Source organism: Phalangium opilio, unplaced genomic scaffold (assembly GCF_054372755.1).
Source record: "Phalangium opilio isolate 3A_F unplaced genomic scaffold, DU_Popi_V2 ptg000344l_1, whole genome shotgun sequence".
Classification (NCBI taxonomy): Eukaryota; Metazoa; Arthropoda; class Arachnida; order Opiliones; family Phalangiidae; genus Phalangium; species Phalangium opilio.
This window is the reverse complement of record NW_028324227.1, coordinates 1,820,132-1,839,974: the sequence shown is the minus strand read 5'-3', so window position 1 is coordinate 1,839,974 and position 19,843 is coordinate 1,820,132. Positions and strand designations below refer to the sequence as shown.

Genomic DNA, 19,843 nt, shown 5'->3' with positions numbered 1-19,843 from the left:
AACATAGTCTCCTTGTTTTGACAAAAGACGTTAGCTTTGGTAATAAGTGTGCTATATCATAATATTTTTCTCAAATTATAATTTAATATTTTTCAAAACATTGGTTAATGAAATGTTAAACAAATGAAAGTTGTTTATTGATAAAGCTCCCTCTACAACCCATATCCCCCTATCGATTATCATACTGCAACTCACACTCCTTCAAGACTCGTTTCCCGGTTCTATCTTCCTTTTTAGCCACATCGTTTGATGTACATGTAACAGTGAAGTTATTAGTTTGACTTGGGCTGAAGAAGATGTAGTAGTAACATTATTTGGTTCGTCTGTTTAAAGGTAAAGGCTGTGTTAAGGTGATATTTTTCGCTCATTGGTGATTTTTACTGCTGATTCTAAAAGGGATGGAGATTAGGGGTTACGGGTAATCATATTAACAAGTAAAATGGTCTGGATAGCTCAGCCTTATGGGGCTTTGATCTGGTCGGGGCCTTCTTGTTAACTTCTCCAAGACGCGGAGAGTCTTTGCGTATCTTCGAGACTAGATAAGCAAATACAACAAACTCTCCTCCGTATATACAAGAGCAAACAAACAGAGATGATGTCAGAAGGCAGCTAGGGTTGAATATAGCGTAGCCTTAGCCCAGGGCTCTTCCGAAAGAGATAGAGGAAGGTTGTTCGCCTACACATCGCGCCGTTACACGGTCAAATGAAGTGAAAATCAATAGGGTAAAAATGTTTTTACATATAGGGGGTGCCGGAGCGCCAAAAATGACGGCGAGTACTAGGCTACGGACGGAGTCTAGAAGAGAAAAAGCAAAAAAAGGAGACAATATGTTGAACGTCAGCCTCGTTTCCATCAATCATAACTAGTTGGCCCCCTTTCCCTGCCCCGTAGGTCCACCAGAGGGGCATCTACCCCCGTTACCCTCTCCAGCATCGTCCTATAATGTTCCGGGGCCCTGGGCCTTACATCGCTAAAAAAAGAAAGAAAACGAAGGAAGCTCGCGCGTCGGCTAGCAAAGAGAAAGATCTGAAAAAGTAATATTTCTCATCTTCGTTGACTAGCTTTTTATCATCATTTATAGCCATATTTTGATGATGGCTTTTTGTTTGGTTGCGCGTCCAAGGAAGGTGTGTGTAGGGGGCTTTAGCTATCCTTTCGACGCTCGCGCGGCTGTTTCAGACTCTAAACTATAAATAGGCTCGATCCCGAACGGGGTGGACAGTTAGGAGAAGGGGAACCCCGTAGGTTGGTGCAGGGTGGATGCTGAAGATACCTTTAAGACCCATACGTGTTTTCTGAACATTTTTTTTTCTTCTTCTTTCTCGTCTTCTTCCTTCGTCTCTAGCTGAAGATGGATAGTTGCCTTATTTTAGTCGCGTTCGCACTGTTTCAAAAATATATTTAGTGTTCGTTAGCACCTTGAGGTGAGCCATGACCTGAAAGCTCAAATATGTTATGGAAATTTCTAAAGGTTATAGGGAGTAAGGCCTAGCTGCATGGTCCAGCCTTGAGTTTTAGATACGTTCTGTTAACTATATCGTGGTTCCTTAAACACTGTTCGCGAAATAACAGGCTCTTAATACAAGCGCAAGTTTAAGTGTATCATAAAGAGTAGATGTCGTGCTCTACGAAACGTGTTTCCGGTCTCTCGCAATTTAGAAACACCTCATGAATTCTAAATTTCTTAATTTTACAGTTTCAAAGTGTAGAAGCGTTTTGGGAACTTAATAACATAATATAGGTTAGGGATTGCGCGCTTATTTACATTATTTCTGATTTAATTGTATTTAAGTTTAGTTAGGATTACAATGACATTACCAGTCCGAACAGGATCCCATTAGTAACCCGGGTTACCTGCATCGGAGCGTATCTCACGTAACGTTTTTCCATTCGTTTTCTTAGAGCGGGGGCTCTCTATCTTAGAGGACACGGCGGTCCCCCATATGCTCTTGCCCAATTTTTTTTATCCCCTTCGTTTTTTTTTCTTTTAAAGTTTCTCTCTCGGAACGATCTGTAAAAATAGGTTTGCCCAACCTAAACCGAAGCTTCCAAAATACCATTTTTTTTTCGCCTCCACCTTCTTCTAGTCCCTTTTCTCCGTATTGACGATCAATAGAGTCCCGAGGATGATTTTTTAAAACTTCCCTTCCGATTTTTATATATTAGGGACGAACGAGAATAGAAAATCTTTGGGCGTTTTACCGTCATAAAACATAAGATACGAGCGTACGACCCAGGTTTTAGTCTAAGCTTCCAGTAAGGAATATTATTTAAAACAAAAAAGTATTATTGTGGGTATAGGTTAAAGGTTAAATTTGTGGATGTAAAATTTAGTTAGTTTTCTATAGGCCTATATATTTCATACAGAATGATAAGAGGTAATCATTCAAGTACTAGTTTGGGGGTGAAAATTGGCTGGTTTGAAATACCCTTAACTAGTACTTTTTCGAAATGTTCTTATTGCGAACATAAATTTCCTCACAAAACCTCGATTTACCATGCCTAATTTTAAAAAAGAAATTCACTTATAAAATTCTTTCCTCATCTTTTCTACCCTACGGCATGCGTAGTAGATAGAACACAGTGGGGAAAAATGCAGATCCAATCCTCTTATCAGATAAAAAGAATACCCAAGGCGAACATATACCTCTATCCCATCATACGCCACCTATATACTAATGCGGACTTCCGAATCTTCCTAAATTGAAGATTCCTTTGAGAAAGAACAGAGAGAGTGGCGGTCAGAAAGATTAAACCCTATTCCCCTTCGGAGCCCCAATATGATCCGTCCCCATTCTTCAATCCATCCTGATGCTATTCTCCGTATCTTTTGTTCACCCATTTTTGGTTACGAAACAATCTCCTTTTTTTTTCAAACCAAGCGCTCGTGCCTCGTGTAACGAAAGACCAATTGTTGAAGTAAAACCGCTCCCATCTTCCTATGGGGCAGTTTTTGCTCTCCACCGTATGTCGTCATTCTCTAAGCCCGTTCTTCTTCCTCCTGAAGGCTAGCTTTCATGAAAAGAAAATATTTCTTTTTCTTTAGTCAGTTATGGTCTTGCATGAGAAGAAACCAGTTTTTTATTTTTATCTATATATATGGGAAGGCTTGACTGGAAGAATATAAATCACGTGTTCTGGCATCTGTTATACTTCGATTAAGGAACTTTAGTTAATACGAAGCCCCTTTTTTTAAACCGGGGCCAAAATTTTACTCTTTTTCTTTTTGTCTTTAAAAGACGTCTTCTATCGCGATGAAGAGAGATGGGGCGAAACGGAGCGAGAGAGAATGAGAGGCTATAGTTTGGAAGTCACGGAAACCACGTTTTCCAACCACGAGGCGTGCCTAAGTGGCGACCGGAGTCCTTTCCCTCGCAGCGTCCTATCCCCATCCTCTTCCTGACTACTCGCTCTTATCAAACCTTCGGGGCTAACCGAAAACTCTGGAGAATTTCTGTCTATAGTTTTAAGGTAGAGTGGCCTGGCCTTAGAGTCGTCGTCATCGTAGTCTCTTTCTCCGTCAGGCCCTTTACGAAAATTTCGTATAGGTCATCCTCTTGCCCCCCCCCCCTTGGAAGAGTCCGTGCTGGTATTATATCGGGTCTTTGGAAATCCTTTACTCTTTCTATACACCTATTTACCCTTCTCCCTTTTACACGGCGGCCGGTATGGTTCTCTTATTCCACGTGCCGATGACGCCAGAGTTATAAAACTACTTCGGATTGAGAAAACCTCCAGGGGCTGTCCCCCCCCCCGCCTTATACGCCATGGAGAAAGAGAGATGCATGAGTATACTTGCTTTCCGATCTTCCCCTATACTTCGAGGTTGAATTCGCACCATCCACGACGACCAACAAACGCAGTTCCAAATTTGTGCATTTTATGTATACTGCGTGGCAATACTCTTGGAGCTTGAATTTTAAATATTCTCATTAACTTTGGTGTTTATGTAAATCGACTCTCTATCTGAGTTCAAGCAGGTTCACGACTTTATTGGAACTCCTCTGGACTCGAGGGAAGGTCTGGAAAGTCATGAATTTTCTAATATAGGTCGAAAGAAATCGTTAGAGGTCAGCTGGTGAAAGTCGCGTAACTTAAATATTGGTACAAGTTAGGGAATGATTTGATACTTTGGAGGGAAAACGTTTTGGAGATCAGTATATAGGCAACTTTATCTGTAATCTTGTGTTTTGAGAAAAACTTGGAACCTAGAGTTTGTTATGAAGGAAACCCACTTTGAATTTCAAGTCAGAACAAGAAGCTTGACGCGCGTATACCATCAATTCAGTCAAATTCTTAACCTCAAGAGGATCGAATGGGAACTAGCCCCTATTTTCTCTTTGAATTCAATCGCGCAAAGGTTTCCGTTTCGTCGCCCGTTAGTATCCAGCTAGTCAGCTTTCGTCTTTCCCTATTAAACAGCAGAAAACGCTTTGTCGCGCTTTCCGGGGTCTTTTCGCCTATAGACCTCCATATATAGAGAGCATCATCCTCTTTTCATCCTCGCGCGCTTTTGCGTTTTGAAAAGAGACGTCCACAGAACTGTCGCTCCCTGAGACCCTCGACGCGTTAAACACACACATACCGGATCATTTCCCTTCCGACCCCCTCACCCCTTTTTGAAATGGACTCGTGATTCTCAATCTCCATGGTAGTTTTCACCAATGGTAAGATTGAAGTGAGTGAGAGAGAGAAGGCGGGAAAAACTCACTTAGCTAGGCGTTATTTATTCCAATTTGATTTTCAGATTAATTTTTTCCCCGGTTGCCCATTCCATCCACGAATATCTGATAAGAAAATGTTTTCTGATTAATGCGCAATATCTGAAGATGATGTTGGCAAAACCTTTTAGCTTGGTTAGTACTTTTAACGGGTATTGAATGAATGAATCTGTTTGATATAAGCTGCGAGGAAGGCAAAGGACCGTCCGTCCGTGTTTATCGACAAAATTTTGTCATCTCGAGATTCGAGTGCATGCTTAGAGAACGGGCGTGGATGTATACTGAACTTTCAAAGGGAATGAGAAACTATTGTTTCTAGACCGAGAGACCGTATCTCAACTCGAGTGCCATACGCTAGGATAAGCTTTTATGCAGTGAAATTTGATGATATAGAATCAGAAGTGCAGGTTTATTTTTGTCATCTCTGTTATATTTTGGTTTCTGATGATTTTGAGAAACTCTACCTGGATGACCCCGGTTGACCTGTAATGACTCCGTATAATATTTAGAGCGGGTTAACGAATCGATTCAAAATTTATCTATCGTGTTCATATTCGCGTGTCTTCATCCCTTTGTAAAGAGGATTTCCTTGGGGTCTGTCTAAAAACTGTCCGCGTAATGTAATGGAAAAGACCGTGGAGTTGGACATACTCTAAGAAAGAGTTACGGAAATTGGCATCTCTGCCAAATTTTTAAATCTTTTGATGTTTTTGCCATGATTATGATTCTTTGAGATCCTGTTTTGGAGTATTTTCGTTTATTTTCTAAAAAGATTTGATTTTTCTTGTCGATGTTTTGTAGATTCATAAGAATCTTACTTTATTTTGTTGGAATGTCTGACCCCTCAGAAAGACTTGTGTTTTTATACTGGACCCCTCCCAGCGCAATTCGACAGGCCCCCTACAAGCCGTTGCCATAACGACAAAGCTCGCTGTTGAAAAGTTCGCGTTTTTATCGTGGAGCTAAGTAAAAAAAGCTTGGTTGGATAGAGGAGAGTAGATAGAGAGAGGAGAAAAACGTTCTTGTTTTGGTGTCCCTTCACGCTAGAGTACCATTTAGCTAAATAAACTTTGACGGAACTGTTTGATCGGTTTGTCCCCCTTCCTTTCCCTTCATCTCCCGCTTCTTTTACTGCCGCGTGTTTCTTCTATCTTCACTTTCTTTTTTTTTCTTTCATCTTGACCTGGCTTTATCCATTATCGAAAAGAGTAGCCTCAAGATTAAACGCGAAATGAAAGGTAAAATTTGTTTGTTGGATTCTAAAGTGTTTCTATTTCTGTCGTCGAAAGGTTATCTCGCGAAATCTGGGTGAAACGCTTGATTAAGATTTATTTTTGTTCGGTTATGAATTTGGGATACTTTTGTAATGATGTTTGAAGGGAGAGTAAGATAAGATTCCCTGTCAATGCAAAGGTGCGTTAGTGGCATCAGTAATATAATGAGCCCAAAATGGGCCAAACCGCATTGTAATAGGGATTTTTTTCGGAAGGTGACAAATCAATTCTTAGGTTGACGTTAACAATCTAGATTTTATGTATTATATACCTTCGTATGTCTGTTATTCAGTGGTTGATTAGCTTCAGTAATATTTCGTAATAAGAAGACAAAATTTCTCATTAATTAAACTTGACCACAATTTACATCGATATTTTTCCAACGAAATCATTTTAACCCGACACGAACATAAAGCTTGGCTGAGATTTAATAATTGTTAGCCCTCCAATTTCTCTTCTTCTCAAGGTGTTCTTATAATCCTCTCATTTCTTTTTTCCCGAAGACATTTTCCTTTCCTTTCGTCGTGTCCAAATAGAACCGGAAGGTGTTTTCTCCTACAAGAAAAACGCGCGATGTAATCCGACTTTCACTCTCACGCAAAAAAAAAAGGTTGGATGGTAGTGTGTCTCGGGGTGCACTGGGACAACTGACAATCCTAGCTGTTGCTCTAGCCCCGTCGCCGATGGCAAAGTCTCAGTCTGAAGACACCGCGAGTCCGAGAAGCTTGGCTAAAGAAAGAAAGAAAGAAAAATAAATATATATACGGCGCCTACGGAGGATTTGTTGATGCCAGAGTATAGTTATAGCGCGGAAGGTTTTTTTCTTTTCTTTAACCCTAGTGGTTCCCTCAATTCTGGGAACGATGACTCTGCTACACGTGTCTTTCTTAGATCCTTTTTATGTATTGAAGCCGCCAAGTTCAGCTTCCCTATTTTTCCTCAAGCTTTACTAGCAAAAATTGAACTCTCTTCACTCACTCTGTATCCAAAGAAATGAAATTCGCTTCTTTTCCATATATACTTTATTCACCTTTGTAAAGGTAACGCGTACGAAGGTATCGAGGGTTCGTTTACAAAGCTTGGTGTTTCACATTTTGTCTCCTTTCCTTAACACGGCTTCATTGTGTCGGATAAGGAGAACGTCGTAGCGAAAAAAGAGAGAGATTTTGGAGTTTTTGAATGCGCGCTTGGGCTTTCTCCTTTTTTCTTCTTCTCATCCTTCTCTCGTTTCTCTTCAGCTTCCACTATGACGTCATTTCAACAGGTGTTCATTCGCCTAGAGACGTTTGCTAGATCTCCCGGGTTTTAGGAGTAAAAAGGAATGGGGGAAAACCCAGTATATAAGAGATGAGGATTTCTTGGATTCCAAGGCTATAAAAAAGGAGAAAGATTTCTAGTCTGAATTCCTATTATTTCTTGCTAACGATTTTCTCTCGCTCTGAAATCGAGCGAGCTTATAGAGGAACGAAAGAACATATATTTATGTACGAACTTTGATTTCTTTAAGATGAGGGCAAATTGATCCCTCGCGGAATCGGTTTGTAGTTTATCCCATTTAGAACGGTTTTCAATTTTTTGTACAAATTGCATTATATTTCTAGAATCCTGCATGGGAATTGGATCTTTTAAGTTCTTTAACTTCAAAGAGCCAAAAATATAATGTAATGGTATTTCTTGTTTTGAAGATATATTCAAGTATACCCTGAATTCATCCCCGTATCTGGTATTAATGGATTTTTGCAGAATTTTAAAGTTTAAAACTTAGAAACCACCAGGATATAGTTCATGACTTATTTTTATTTTTTTTTTATATAAAATTACTGGAATTCCAATGAAATTTTAAGTCGGAGCCAAACTTTATCAGGAATGATTAATCCCATGTTTATTTTAAAGTTATATACTTTAAAATTCTTAATACTTAAATCGCTTCTTAAAGTTAAAGATGCGATTAAATTTTGATACTCGTCTGCTATACGACATAACCTCAAATTCAGCTTAGTTTAACCCCTTGGTCGTTTGAATTTGGCTGAATTTGAAACGAACGGCTTGAGAGAGAAACTCCCGCATGCAGGCATCTATCTATTTTGGGAAACGAGCTTATTGGAGAAATGCGAAAATTATCCCGCGCTTTAATTATATTTTTGAAGACGCGAAATTTAGTAAACCCGACAAGCGGCGCTACTTTATATAGTTGGGCAGTTTGAAAACAATTTGACGCTATTCCCTAAGCAAAGCAAACTATAGTTCAGCTCGGAATTACGACGGAACTTGGTTGGAAGGCTTGTTTATATCTTTCGAAGGTAAATGGGTAAAGATCCTTGATCTCCGAAATAACTCATCTCTAAAGCCCCCTTTGCGCTTTCGAGGAAAGCCTACAGTGTCCCCGACGCTTCTCGCCACTCCACTCCGCTCCCAGAAAGGAAGGATAATAAATTTGCATGTTAAATCTTTCTCATTCAAACGGCGCGCTTTTCGGATTGCGGAATTATGAGTCGGCCGTTTGAAAATGGAGGGAAAATCCCGGGAACCCCGCGCTTCTCTAAACGTGACGTCATTTATATTAGCCGTCCTCCTTCGTTAAAAGCAAAGATTAGAACTAGACTCGTGAGAGAGAGAAAGAGAGAGAGAGAGGAGACTTTGAAAACTGATACTCGAATGTAGCAACTCAATTTTTCCTCATTATTGAGATACAATATATAGGTATACATCTTTAAAATATATTCCGAGCAAACTTTGTTCGAAAATGAGACTGGCTATCAGGTGTTGAAAATTGAGAGCTCGCCTCGGGGAAGGGAATTTGAGATCATCAGCTAGGTCTATAGGACTAGAGTTAATTTGGAGCTAGCTCTCGAGATTCAAAATTAGTCTCAGGTGATTTTTGAAAAGTTGAGACTATCAAGGGCCCTAAATTGGCACGCTGACTTCAAAATTGGAAGCAAAATTAAAAAATATTCGAAAACTGGCCTAAAGCTTAAATAAGAAGTCTGGAAAGCTCGATTTTATTTTAACATTTTGTATATTTTCAATTACAACGTATTTGCACCGTGTTCCGTTAAGAGTCGTCTTAAAATCGGAAAGGGGGTTGCCTTGGAAACGGGGTAAATCGCCTTAGCTATCTAGCCCGGAGCCGATTAAGCGTAGAACGCTGCCCAACTCCCGCAGCAGCCCGAGTTTATACGTCAGCCGCGTCCTCGTGTTGACGCCTGCCGCCTTAACCCTATAGCTCTGATGCCTTCAGATTCGCGTTATATATATATACGTACTAAATCGAGTTAAATTTATACTCTGAAACTTCATCCGATCCCAGGATATCGACGAGAGATACTGCCATTTTGACGTATTTTGAGGAGTAGGGTTGTTCTGAACGGAAACGCTTAAAGATTTTAGTCTCGTACTATGAAGTCTCGCTTTCTAACAGTCTTATCTAAGACTAGAATGGCAATATAAGACCAGGAGACCCGAGCTTAAAATTTGTCCTCGCCTGATATAGTATGTTCTTAAACCAGAGAGACAACTATATATATATATATATAATCGTTTCCGCACCATCCGGTCTGTCCGAACATCCTTTCTAAAGAGCAATTTTCAACCGCTATAACTTTATAGAAATTGCGTTTTAAAGTTTTCTTTTAGGATTTTGTTCGGAGTTCATAAAGGAAATTAACTATATTTACCCGTCAATGCTATAATTAAAAGTGAAAATTATCCCCGTAACTGAGGCAAGTCATTTTACTTAAGAACATATTTCGTTTCCCTAACGTTCTATATTGAAATAAATTTAGTAAGCTATGATTTCGTGACTTCACCTCAACTTAAATGCATCATACTTATGCCGAAACTGTTCCACTTTATTTTAATAAGTAGTGTAGATAACGGAGCTCACTTTTCCTTCCCCATTTTTAATTAGAGTTACCAAAAGATTCAATCATATAACAAAAAAAAACTGAAACGGTTTTTTATTTCATTGTTTGAAACACCCCATTCAATCGAATTCATTACTTTGGCACGTGTTATGCCTATAAAACCGTACCGTAAATGACGCTTTATGGCAACAACAAAGACCACTAAATAGAGAGAAAGTTACCCTTAAAACTGGGGCGTCAAGCTTACTAGGAGGATAGCCGCCGCCGTAGAGTCTGTAGTTTGCTATTTAATGGAAGAGAGCGCCGGATAAATCGCCTGGAAGGCTTCCTTTCTTATAAAAATTAGCCCAATCAAGGCCTTTAGTGGCGATATGCTGGAAGCGGGAATGGTACGTTCAAAGTGTGGGTTGGTAGGTGGGTAGATGCGCGCGGGAATCAGTTACCCCTAACCCATTCCCTCCCATCTCATCTATTGCCTTTCCACACTTCACCTCGTTGATGGTTTTATGTTTGCCAGGGGAAGAATGATGGGAATCATGGATGGAACAAGCTCGTGCGCGCGTGGCTTGGATTTTTGGGTTCTCCGATAGCTAACGATACCCGACTCTTTTCCTATCTTACGCTATTAACCTTGATTTTTCTCCCCTCCATCCCGCTTTTTTTTTTGGTGTGGCGTCAAACTGGCGTACGTCCTGACGTCATTCTGTTTTGCCCAGGTCTTACCTGACCGACGGGTCGATACCCTCGTCTATCGGTTCGGAGAGAGAGAGAGATAGAGAGAGCCGCACGAGCTAGAGATTCTAGAGAAGTCTAAATGTTTCAGGAAAATCATGCGGGGATATTCCATAAAAGAGATAATTTGTTGTATAAGAATTGATCAGTTTTTTGCATTAGGATTCCACGCGTACGTTTTAGTGAGTTTCTTTAAATTTTTGGTGGATGCTAGGGAAGCTCGCTTACAGGGGCACAGAAATGTATGTATTTTCTCCTAGCCCCTGTAGAAATGTTTCACCCGCCGCACACCAACGTGCAGGGAGAAGCTACCATTTAGGGGCGAGAGAAAGTATTACAACTTAGAAAGCAATAGTGTTTGGTAGATCACTTGTCAGATCGTATGGACTTAAATAGGCCAATGAAAGCAGCAAATAATAATGTGCAGAAAGTATTTTCACTGCGGTGAATTGGCCCTCTCCTTATATGGAACTATACATAACTATAGTTCTTGCAAACTTCAGCATATTAAATCCAATTTTTTTAAACACAATAAAAGCATAAATTATAGCAATAATCATAAACCAGTAATTAAAAAACCCCCAAACCGATCAAAAGTCCTCAATATAGGATCATAAACACCCATCCTCATTGGTCACCAGGCCACCACCTTTGGGTATTGTCTCTCTTGAAATGGTAAATCTAATAAAGAAGAAGAAGTTCGGGCTCTCTCTTATTATTATTATTTTTTTTCCACGTGACGTTTATAGTACGGACTCGAGTACCCCTGAGATTAAGACGACGGGAGTTCCTGCAGGTATATATATATAGAGAGAGGAAAGAAATCTACGATGGAAAAGAAGGGGGGAAAGGGGAGAGAACACCCAGTGCAGTCCATAGAGTCCTCGCAGCACCCCATTTCTCCCAAATAGCGACAGTATATGTGGGGAAATAAAAAAAACAGGTCCGCTCTAGCTATCCGCGGATGGGAAGTTGACGCGAGGATCATGACAAAACTTTCCTTTTCCTCTTTCGACAAAGCGTATCGTATATAGGAAATTGTCGTTGGGTTTTGGCGCCCAAAGCCTGATTGCACCTCCTAACGATCCTACAAAAATATTGGGGTCTGTGAAGTAACTCCACTTATTTCCCTTCACTTTTTTTTACCTACCTACGATTGTAAGGCGAGCTTTGGAAAGTGGCGATTTGCCGCCTTTTGGATTTCTCTAGCTGCAATTGCGAGTTTATGGACTTGACGGGAAATGCATTACCAACTACTATATATATAGATATATATTGTAGCTTTGAACCTTCTTTATCCAAGTGACTATACGGTGAAGGGAGGAGAAAAGCTACCTTTAAAGGTATAGGAGAAATACACCATCCTAGATTTGTTTTGAGTTTTTTCTATACATATATATTTATTTTTAAAAGCGCTGGAAAAAAGACGGTTATAGGATAGGAATCGAAATTGAAAGCTGCTGGTATAATATATATTTTTTTAGTTTATGGAAGAATTGGTTTCGTTTTCAGGATTATGTTTTTACCTCTCCGTGTGACGTAGTCCAGGAGAGGTTCTGTAACGGCCGTGTCTGTCTGTCTGTCTGTCTGTCTGTCTGTCTGTGTGTGTGTCTGTCTGTCTGTCCGTTGTTACACCCACGTGACCGCGTTCGCAGTTTGCGTATCGGAGCAAACGTGTTCGCCATTTCCGAACTGCTTTCACAGTCACGGAAATGGCTCCTCTACTTGAGTTCTCACACCACCATCTTCTGATCTTTGTCCATCCCACATGAACACCAGCCTGGTACTTATCTGGCTTCCAACACCATCATCTTCTGTTCTTTGTCAATCCCACATTGACACCAGTCTGCACTTACACTGGCTTCTAATCACCACCATCTACTGGTCTTCCGTCTATTCCACATAGACACCAATCTGTATCATTGGCTTCTACTCCATTATCATCGATTGGTTTTAGGATATACGCGGCGATCAGCTAGGGTTACGAGAAACGTCTAGCCTCCCTAAGGTGGGATCGGCCACCAAAGGTTTTCGCAATTGCGCTTTTTCCTTACTATTATAATGGAATCGAATCGTATATATACCCCAAAATTTGAAGAAAGCGGGAAGAGGGGTACCCTTCACTTTAAACGTCAATATTAGCAAAGTTTGAGAAGATAATAGGTATAACTTTATTTTAAACGATTTAACTATTATTAATGTTAATTATTGAAGATTAAAATAATTAAAAATAATTATATTTATTTAAATATTAAAGATAAACCTCTCGTACAAAGAGAGATTATCACTGCCTCCTGTATCAACCAAGGCCCGTGCATGCGATATATTTCCTTCATTGCCTCCTATATCTACCAAGGCCCGTGCATGCGATATATTTCCTTCATTGCCTCCTGTATCTATCAAGGCCCGTGCATTGTGATATATTTCATTCATTGCCTCCTATATATATAAAGGATGAGGGCAAAAGTGTTTTCATTGGATAATTTTGTTTATATAATCTTCTCGACACGGAGAGGTAATATTTTGGTTTTCCCAACTTGTTTCTTTCTAGGCCTAATCAGTTTTGGTTGATTTTGGAAAATGTTAATATATATATTATCGTCTAGATAACGAGACTGATTAAACTTTTTAAGTTCTAAAAGTAAATTAACTAGAAGTTACGCATAAGGTATTGCTGTATTTAGATACTATACCATCTTGACTAGTAAACGTAGCCTACCAATGTGAGATAATCTAGGTTGAGATACGTATATTCCGATTTCCCTATCTATCTTTCCGAAATAATTTAAGCAGTTTTTCTCTTTCCTCAATAGGAAAATTGTAGATACTGTTAGGGATGCTGGTTCGAGAGAATAACTAAGTACATTTACTTTTGCTTCTGCTATCTTTGCCTGCAACATAAGCGGGAGGGACTGGCGCGGTATTGATGCAGTTCCCGGTTCCGATCAAAGAAAGAGAAGAAAGATTTTTCCTCCAATATAGAACCACACATAGATGCGTGCACGCGGTATGGTGCGGCGGCTATAGTATTGGGGGGAAACAGTTTCTTTTATTGTTTTCTTATTCACTACCGCGCGGGAATGTAATCCGGGTAATAACTTCTTCCTCTTTCTTTCTTTGCTGGCCAGGCGCGCTAACTCGTTATCCGTTGCTGTAACGTTCTTACTTTTATCTTTCATGTCCTTGTTTGTATAGTGATTGTGGAAAATGAAACTCGGCTTATCGGCAAGCTATTCCGATTCGTAAACATCGTACTCCCGCTGATTTCAAAGCGATAGTCTCCCGCCCCTATTTTCTCCTTTGTACCGTATTCAGCTGGGTTGTCGTCAAAGGGTTGTTGCATGGAGGCCACCGGCAAGCTCTTTGTTTTTATACATTTTACTGCGGATAAAATAACGTATACTTTTAACGATGTACATTGTATCAGATTGGGCTGCGGTAATCAAAGAAAATTGTGTATATGCTGCGCCGGTTGTTTTTAACTGACTTATCTGGGTGGGAATGTATGCAGGACAACACTGCCTTTAATTTATGTCAGACTTATCAGAAACACCCTGTATGAATTGATATCTTTATGTTACAATACCTAATTTAAAACCCCCCATAATTTTCACGATCTATTGATGTAATACTGAGATTGGTGATGTGAAAACTCTTTCACTCATTTATAATTACATTTATTAAATCGTGAAATTTATTGAAATCCCATAACACGGTGATTTGGGCTTCGAAGAAACTCTAATTTGGAAAACACAAGCAATAAATATAATACAGTAACCTAATCATATTCGTGCTAGAATGATCTCTCACGAGCAGGCAGTCTTAGTATATCTTTTGGAAATTTAAACCGAAAGCGGCTTAGCGAGAAACGAAGCGTACAATTCATCATCATAACTCGTTCCGTCTCTCTAAACTTTAATCAAGTCCGAAACGAGATTAAGGTGTCAAGTTTATTTTGGCCTAAATCCTTCCTTTGGAGACTGTAGGCTCAACACTGGCGCGCGAAGTTGGAATCCCAGGTCCCTTAGATCTTCAAGCTCTTTAGAGAGGGTGTAGTAGGGACCGGGTGGTATGTCCTTCTAATATGGCCGATTGATTTCGACGTCATCACGCCCCCTAAATTTATTAACGGCGACTCGAAACTCATCGGCCGAATTTTGCGGCGGATTATAAACAACCTCAAGTATAGCTCTTATTAAATTCTCGCGAAATTAACCAAAATTTAATAGATTTTGAAATAAGCAACCTAATTTTAACGAGGCGAATTATGGTGTATAATACGCTGGGAGGGATGAGAAGTTTGGGATTATCCGATGGATATTTGAAATATATATTGTTACTTCATACTGAACAATAAGTCCATTGGTGAGGTAATTTCTGTACACAAATAAACGAGATTATCAAATCAAGTTTGTACGTTCTGAGTTAAGCTTTTGGTATTTTTGAGATATATTTTACAAATATCATTGGATATTTTTTATAATGCTGCAATTACAAGTGTTTGGTACTGTCAAATTGAAATTAGACTTACGACCGATAAGAATAAGATGAACGAGATATAGGCCTAGACAATTTATTTTTTGTACTTTGACACTATATATTTCTTATATCTATGAGAGAAGGTAAGGGGGTCATAGTTGAAACCATCGGCTCTTCTAATTAATTGTTCAAACAATTGTAAGACTGGCAAAGACGAGAAAGGGGGAAATGAATAGCGGGTCCCTAGGGCGTAGAATTGGTTTGAAATTGTAGACGAGAGACTCGGGTAGCGGCACACAGTGCGAGAGAGAATTTGCCAACTCAATCGAAAACGCGTTGTGTCCGCGAGAGACGTCCACTTTACCCCTTTCTCTTCTCCGGTCTATCCTATATGGAAACACGTCAGCTAGATTTAAAGGCAGAAATATAGTTATAACCATATGCGAGGGGGGGGGGGAAATGGTTTTGAATTAAATTTTACAAGTGTAATATGAAGGTAATTTAAGACAGTCGAATTGACCTCTTTCCTACTCATATTTAACTCTATAGCGGATGTTTCTGTCGCTAGAGGATCCCCCAATCATTATGGCGGAAAAAGAGGGAGTTCGGCTTCACTGCGTCACCCAAGTTAGTTTTCTTTTTTTTTTTTCTACATTATATATATATTTTAACCCATACCTTTTTAATAATGATATTCAGTCTAGTATATATACCCTTATGCTTTGTTAATTTAAAACTTTTTACGCGGGTCTTTTTCATTTTATTATTAACATTATTCCATTGTTGAAAAGGAGATGATGGTGCCTGTAATTAAGCCGTAATAGGCCTGGTCAAGATTAGAAATTATTTAATTAAATGAAAGACATACGCTAGATTTTGTTATTCGATTGTTTTAATTAAGAGCTCCGTCTATCTACAATATTAAAGAAGATATGAGCGATTATACTAACTTACTAGAGCATATAAGCCTCAATTTTAAGGGGATAACGATAGGGTATAAAATACTATTGGACTACTTGTACCACCTGACCTATTTTCCAATTTCTGCTTTACAATAAGGCCTAACATCTTGGATTCATTAGTATATTGTTTAATATAGTAGATAGACAAATATAATTATTTCCAGTTTGAAATATTCAACATGCCTTTTCGTTTATAGGCCTATATAGTATAATTTTTTTTAAATTGAAGCGTGCACGGGTTCCTTTAAAATACATAACAGATAACTATTTAACGTGATGAGCATCAAATGTCTTTTAGTAATATTATTACAATGCTTTTACCGCTATACTGTCAGTTCTTGTAGCGTGGACGAGTCAAGATGATCTTCCATGTACATATGTCCTTTACATTTATCCTTATCCTTTGGATGAAACGAGATCTACCCTCTTTTGCGTCGTTTGTATACATTTCACTCATCTTCTGTATAGCGTAACAGAACCGCGTTAGCTTTTGGCGCTCGCGACCTGTTGTGCTTCAGATATCTCTTCATTGTGCAAATATTACTAATTGAAATTGGTGTTGTATACACTATATGTCTCGCCTCGTTTGTCGGCTTTGTCGCGTCGTCTCTCGGTTTATTATTAAACGGGGAAACTTGACGCGAATCCGTGAAAACGTCGCTTTTGTGACACTTCAAAATGATAGTATAGTATCTTTTGCGAAATATACTTGCAACAATTGTCGCATTGTATCTTACTGCATTAGGAGATATAAATTACCTCTAAGTTTATCAACATTTTCATTATGTACTTTGGACAACTAGGTCAAAATTTTACACTCGTGTAAACTAGAAATTCAAGAAAATTGCCGGTGAGGTATTGTTATCTGTCAGCAGTTCCTTTTAAATGACGAATTTAGTTCATCTTGACGTGAATATAAAACTGTTGCAAATTTAATAGCGTACAATCTTCATTTTACCATGTTTGCCTGTGTTAAAATTTAATCCAAGTGTGTGCATTTTAACTTGTGATTTTTCGATTTGTTATCTTGAAATGACGTTGATAGCTTCCTGAAAAGAAAAATACGTTATTTTACATACAATTACCTTAAGCAACAATCTTGTACAATTCCCACGGGGCTAAATGCGCAAAATCAGGTTCGAATTAATCACCATTAGTGCGTGTTTCATCCGCCTCTACCAAAAAAGAGGATGATAGATAAAAGCAAAAGCAAGCAATCATTTTTCACTTGTGGCGTAGGACCGAAAAGGGGCGATCGCTGCTTGTATACACGAGGTAGTTTTGGAAAAACAAACTTTTCTATTAAACGATTAAGGATAGTTCGTATAAAGGTACGTACAACCTTTAAGAGAATATAGTATAGCGTTATAGCCACCTTAATTAAGAGTTTCAGTCGTTTTTGGCCTAGCTATACGATTAGACCGCAGTGATTAATCTCCAGGGGAAATTAAAAGTTACCCCCTCCTACCATCCTCTCTTTCTATAACTTCTCTACATCCTCCGCTTTCGCTTCATCTTCTTTCCACGCGGTTCTCCAGCGTCCCTTAGGAATAAATCTCCTTTTTTTCTAGCCGCTCGCTTACTTCCTTCCTACCATAACTTGTTGCGCTATACCTAGATAACTCTGTTCCATTTTACCATGTACTTTTCCGTTTTTAAACCCAATCTAATTTTTTTTTCTTTTTTTGCAAACCATCCCAGGATTTTTTAAGCGGGATGAGTTATAACAGTGGAGAACAATTATTTACAGCTCGTTGATTTAAAGCAACGTGGGGAGATAGAACGGTATGGTGTAATTCGTATTCCAAGTAAGGGTTTCGGGTTACCATGGAAAAAAGAGGGGGAGTTTTTTAATGAGAAATTAAACTGCGGGACATCGTATCTTATTTCGAAACTGCTTCTGGTGTATGGCGGCTTGATTAAACGAATATAGCTAGAGAACTTCGACTCCCGGTATTAATACCAATTTAAGGGGATAAGGAATTTATATTGTTATTGAATTCATTGGTTGAAATAGACATAAACCAAATACGTTGGAGTGGGGTAAACTCGTCAGATTGGAACAGAGATAAAACGAATAAGCTGGAATAGAGATAAACCCAATGAACAAAAACTACAAAACAACCAAAACCCCAATTCCCTTAATCAAAAATTACCCAGAGTTTCATTTCCTTAATTACAAGAAACGGTAAACCGCAATATTTGATGACATACCGTCGACCCATTTAAACCCAATTTGCATGCATGCTAACGTACATACATTCCTTTCCCATTAACCATCAGCTCATTAGTTTTGTTTAAACATACGTACTAATTAAAATCGCTCGGCCCGCATGCAACTCCAAACTCACCTTCGGTTTTATTCTTTTAAAAAAAGTTAAAAAGCAGAAAGCGTCCTATTGATTAATTTAAGCCATTAATTAACTCTTAGAAACTAGCTAGAGTGACGAGATTTTAAAAAGCACTTCAGCTATACAGACAGCTAAGAGCGCTGCAGAGAGAAATACAATCTCTTCTCTTCCTTTTTTCCTTCTCTCTCTCTGTCTCTCCACTTTTTTTAAAACTCTTGTTCGTTCGTCGCTTACTCGCTCGTCGGGTATTAAAATAAATTACCATATAGTAACGTTTCAAGAGCAAGAATAGAGTATGAGGATGAAGAGGGCAAGTAGGGACTGTATAGAGATGGGTCACGAAAGAGGGAACTCCTCCAAGTATACGTGAGGATCCGTCGTCTTTGCTCTCAAATTAAAATTCCTTTCTCTCTGGTAATTATCTCTCGACTCGCGAGGAGTAAGGGAGAGAGGGATGGGGTTGGTTGAAGAAAGAGGAAGAAATGAAAATCTTACTAGAGTTTCGTCGAGAAAGGTGAAGACGGTAAAAACGTATATACGCGAGAACTTCGGTCGCCCGCTTTCCTAACTCTTAACAAACCTAGCTGCAGGTACTGTTTTTTTTTATCTATCTTCTTGAAAGATTGTAGGTTTTTTTAAAACTTTACGTTCACGTCTCAAGAAGGAATTAAAGGAAAGAGTGGAAACGGGGTAGCGTACCTATTAAGAGTACACTTATAGTATTACACATTTTGTACTGAACCTGAACCGAAGGCACAGACAAAATAAAAAAAATCGAAGTTCACCCACCCGTTCGTTCGTCTTAAAAAATTATTCGTACTACCCTTTGTAATGCCATATAGCTTGGTGATGTAGTTTATCGGTTTTATCTATCGGCCGTACGCGGTTTAAACTAGGACTTTTATACGTTTAATCGTTAAGCTAGTAGAGAAAACGACAGCGGCACTGGGAAGTTTAGTAAACCTAGTTTTACCTTGATTCTGCCTTCAGCTTCAGTGTCTTAAGTTTAGTTGATGATGTATAGAGTTGTGTTGACGCGAGGGCGGTCACGTGATAGGTTGACAAGCGTCTCCACCCACCATCTATGTACATTACATGTACGTCTTTCCCACGTCAAGCACGCTCGCTAGAACTCCCCCTAACTGTCTCTCTCCTACTCCGTCACTCACTCAATAATCATTGCCTTCTCTAACTCAAAGACACTCTGACTCGTGGGAAATAAGACACGTTAATGCCTAGTTCTAAGAAATGTTTTCGGTAATGCAAATTATTACAGATTTGTAAGCGATAAATATCAAATTCAAATTAAATTAAAGAAAAAGCTCTTTTGCATCCCTATATTAATATTAAATCTCTCATTTACCTTTCTTATTCTGTATATAAATATTCGGAAAAATTGGCAAAATTCGAATGAACCAATTTCATAAAATACAGTATGAAAATTATTTTTAGTTCTTGCA

The 19,843-nt window shown here is 39.0% G+C and overlaps 1 protein-coding gene across 6 annotated transcripts in view; it reads left to right on the top strand.

Moving 5' to 3' along the window:
- cpo (RNA-binding protein) overlaps positions 1-19,843 on the top strand; it is a 117,924-nt gene that overhangs the window by 63,274 nt on the left and 34,807 nt on the right. For 4 of the 6 annotated variants that reach the window (XM_089859919.1, XM_089859917.1, XM_089859916.1 and 1 more), the window contains one exon: positions 15,620-15,697. The exons of the other annotated variants lie outside the window; for them this stretch is intronic. In XM_089859919.1, coding sequence (XP_089716045.1) covers positions 15,620-15,697 — 78 coding nt within the window. The remainder of the gene's footprint in view (positions 1-15,619; positions 15,698-19,843) is intronic. 6 annotated transcript variants of the gene reach the window in all.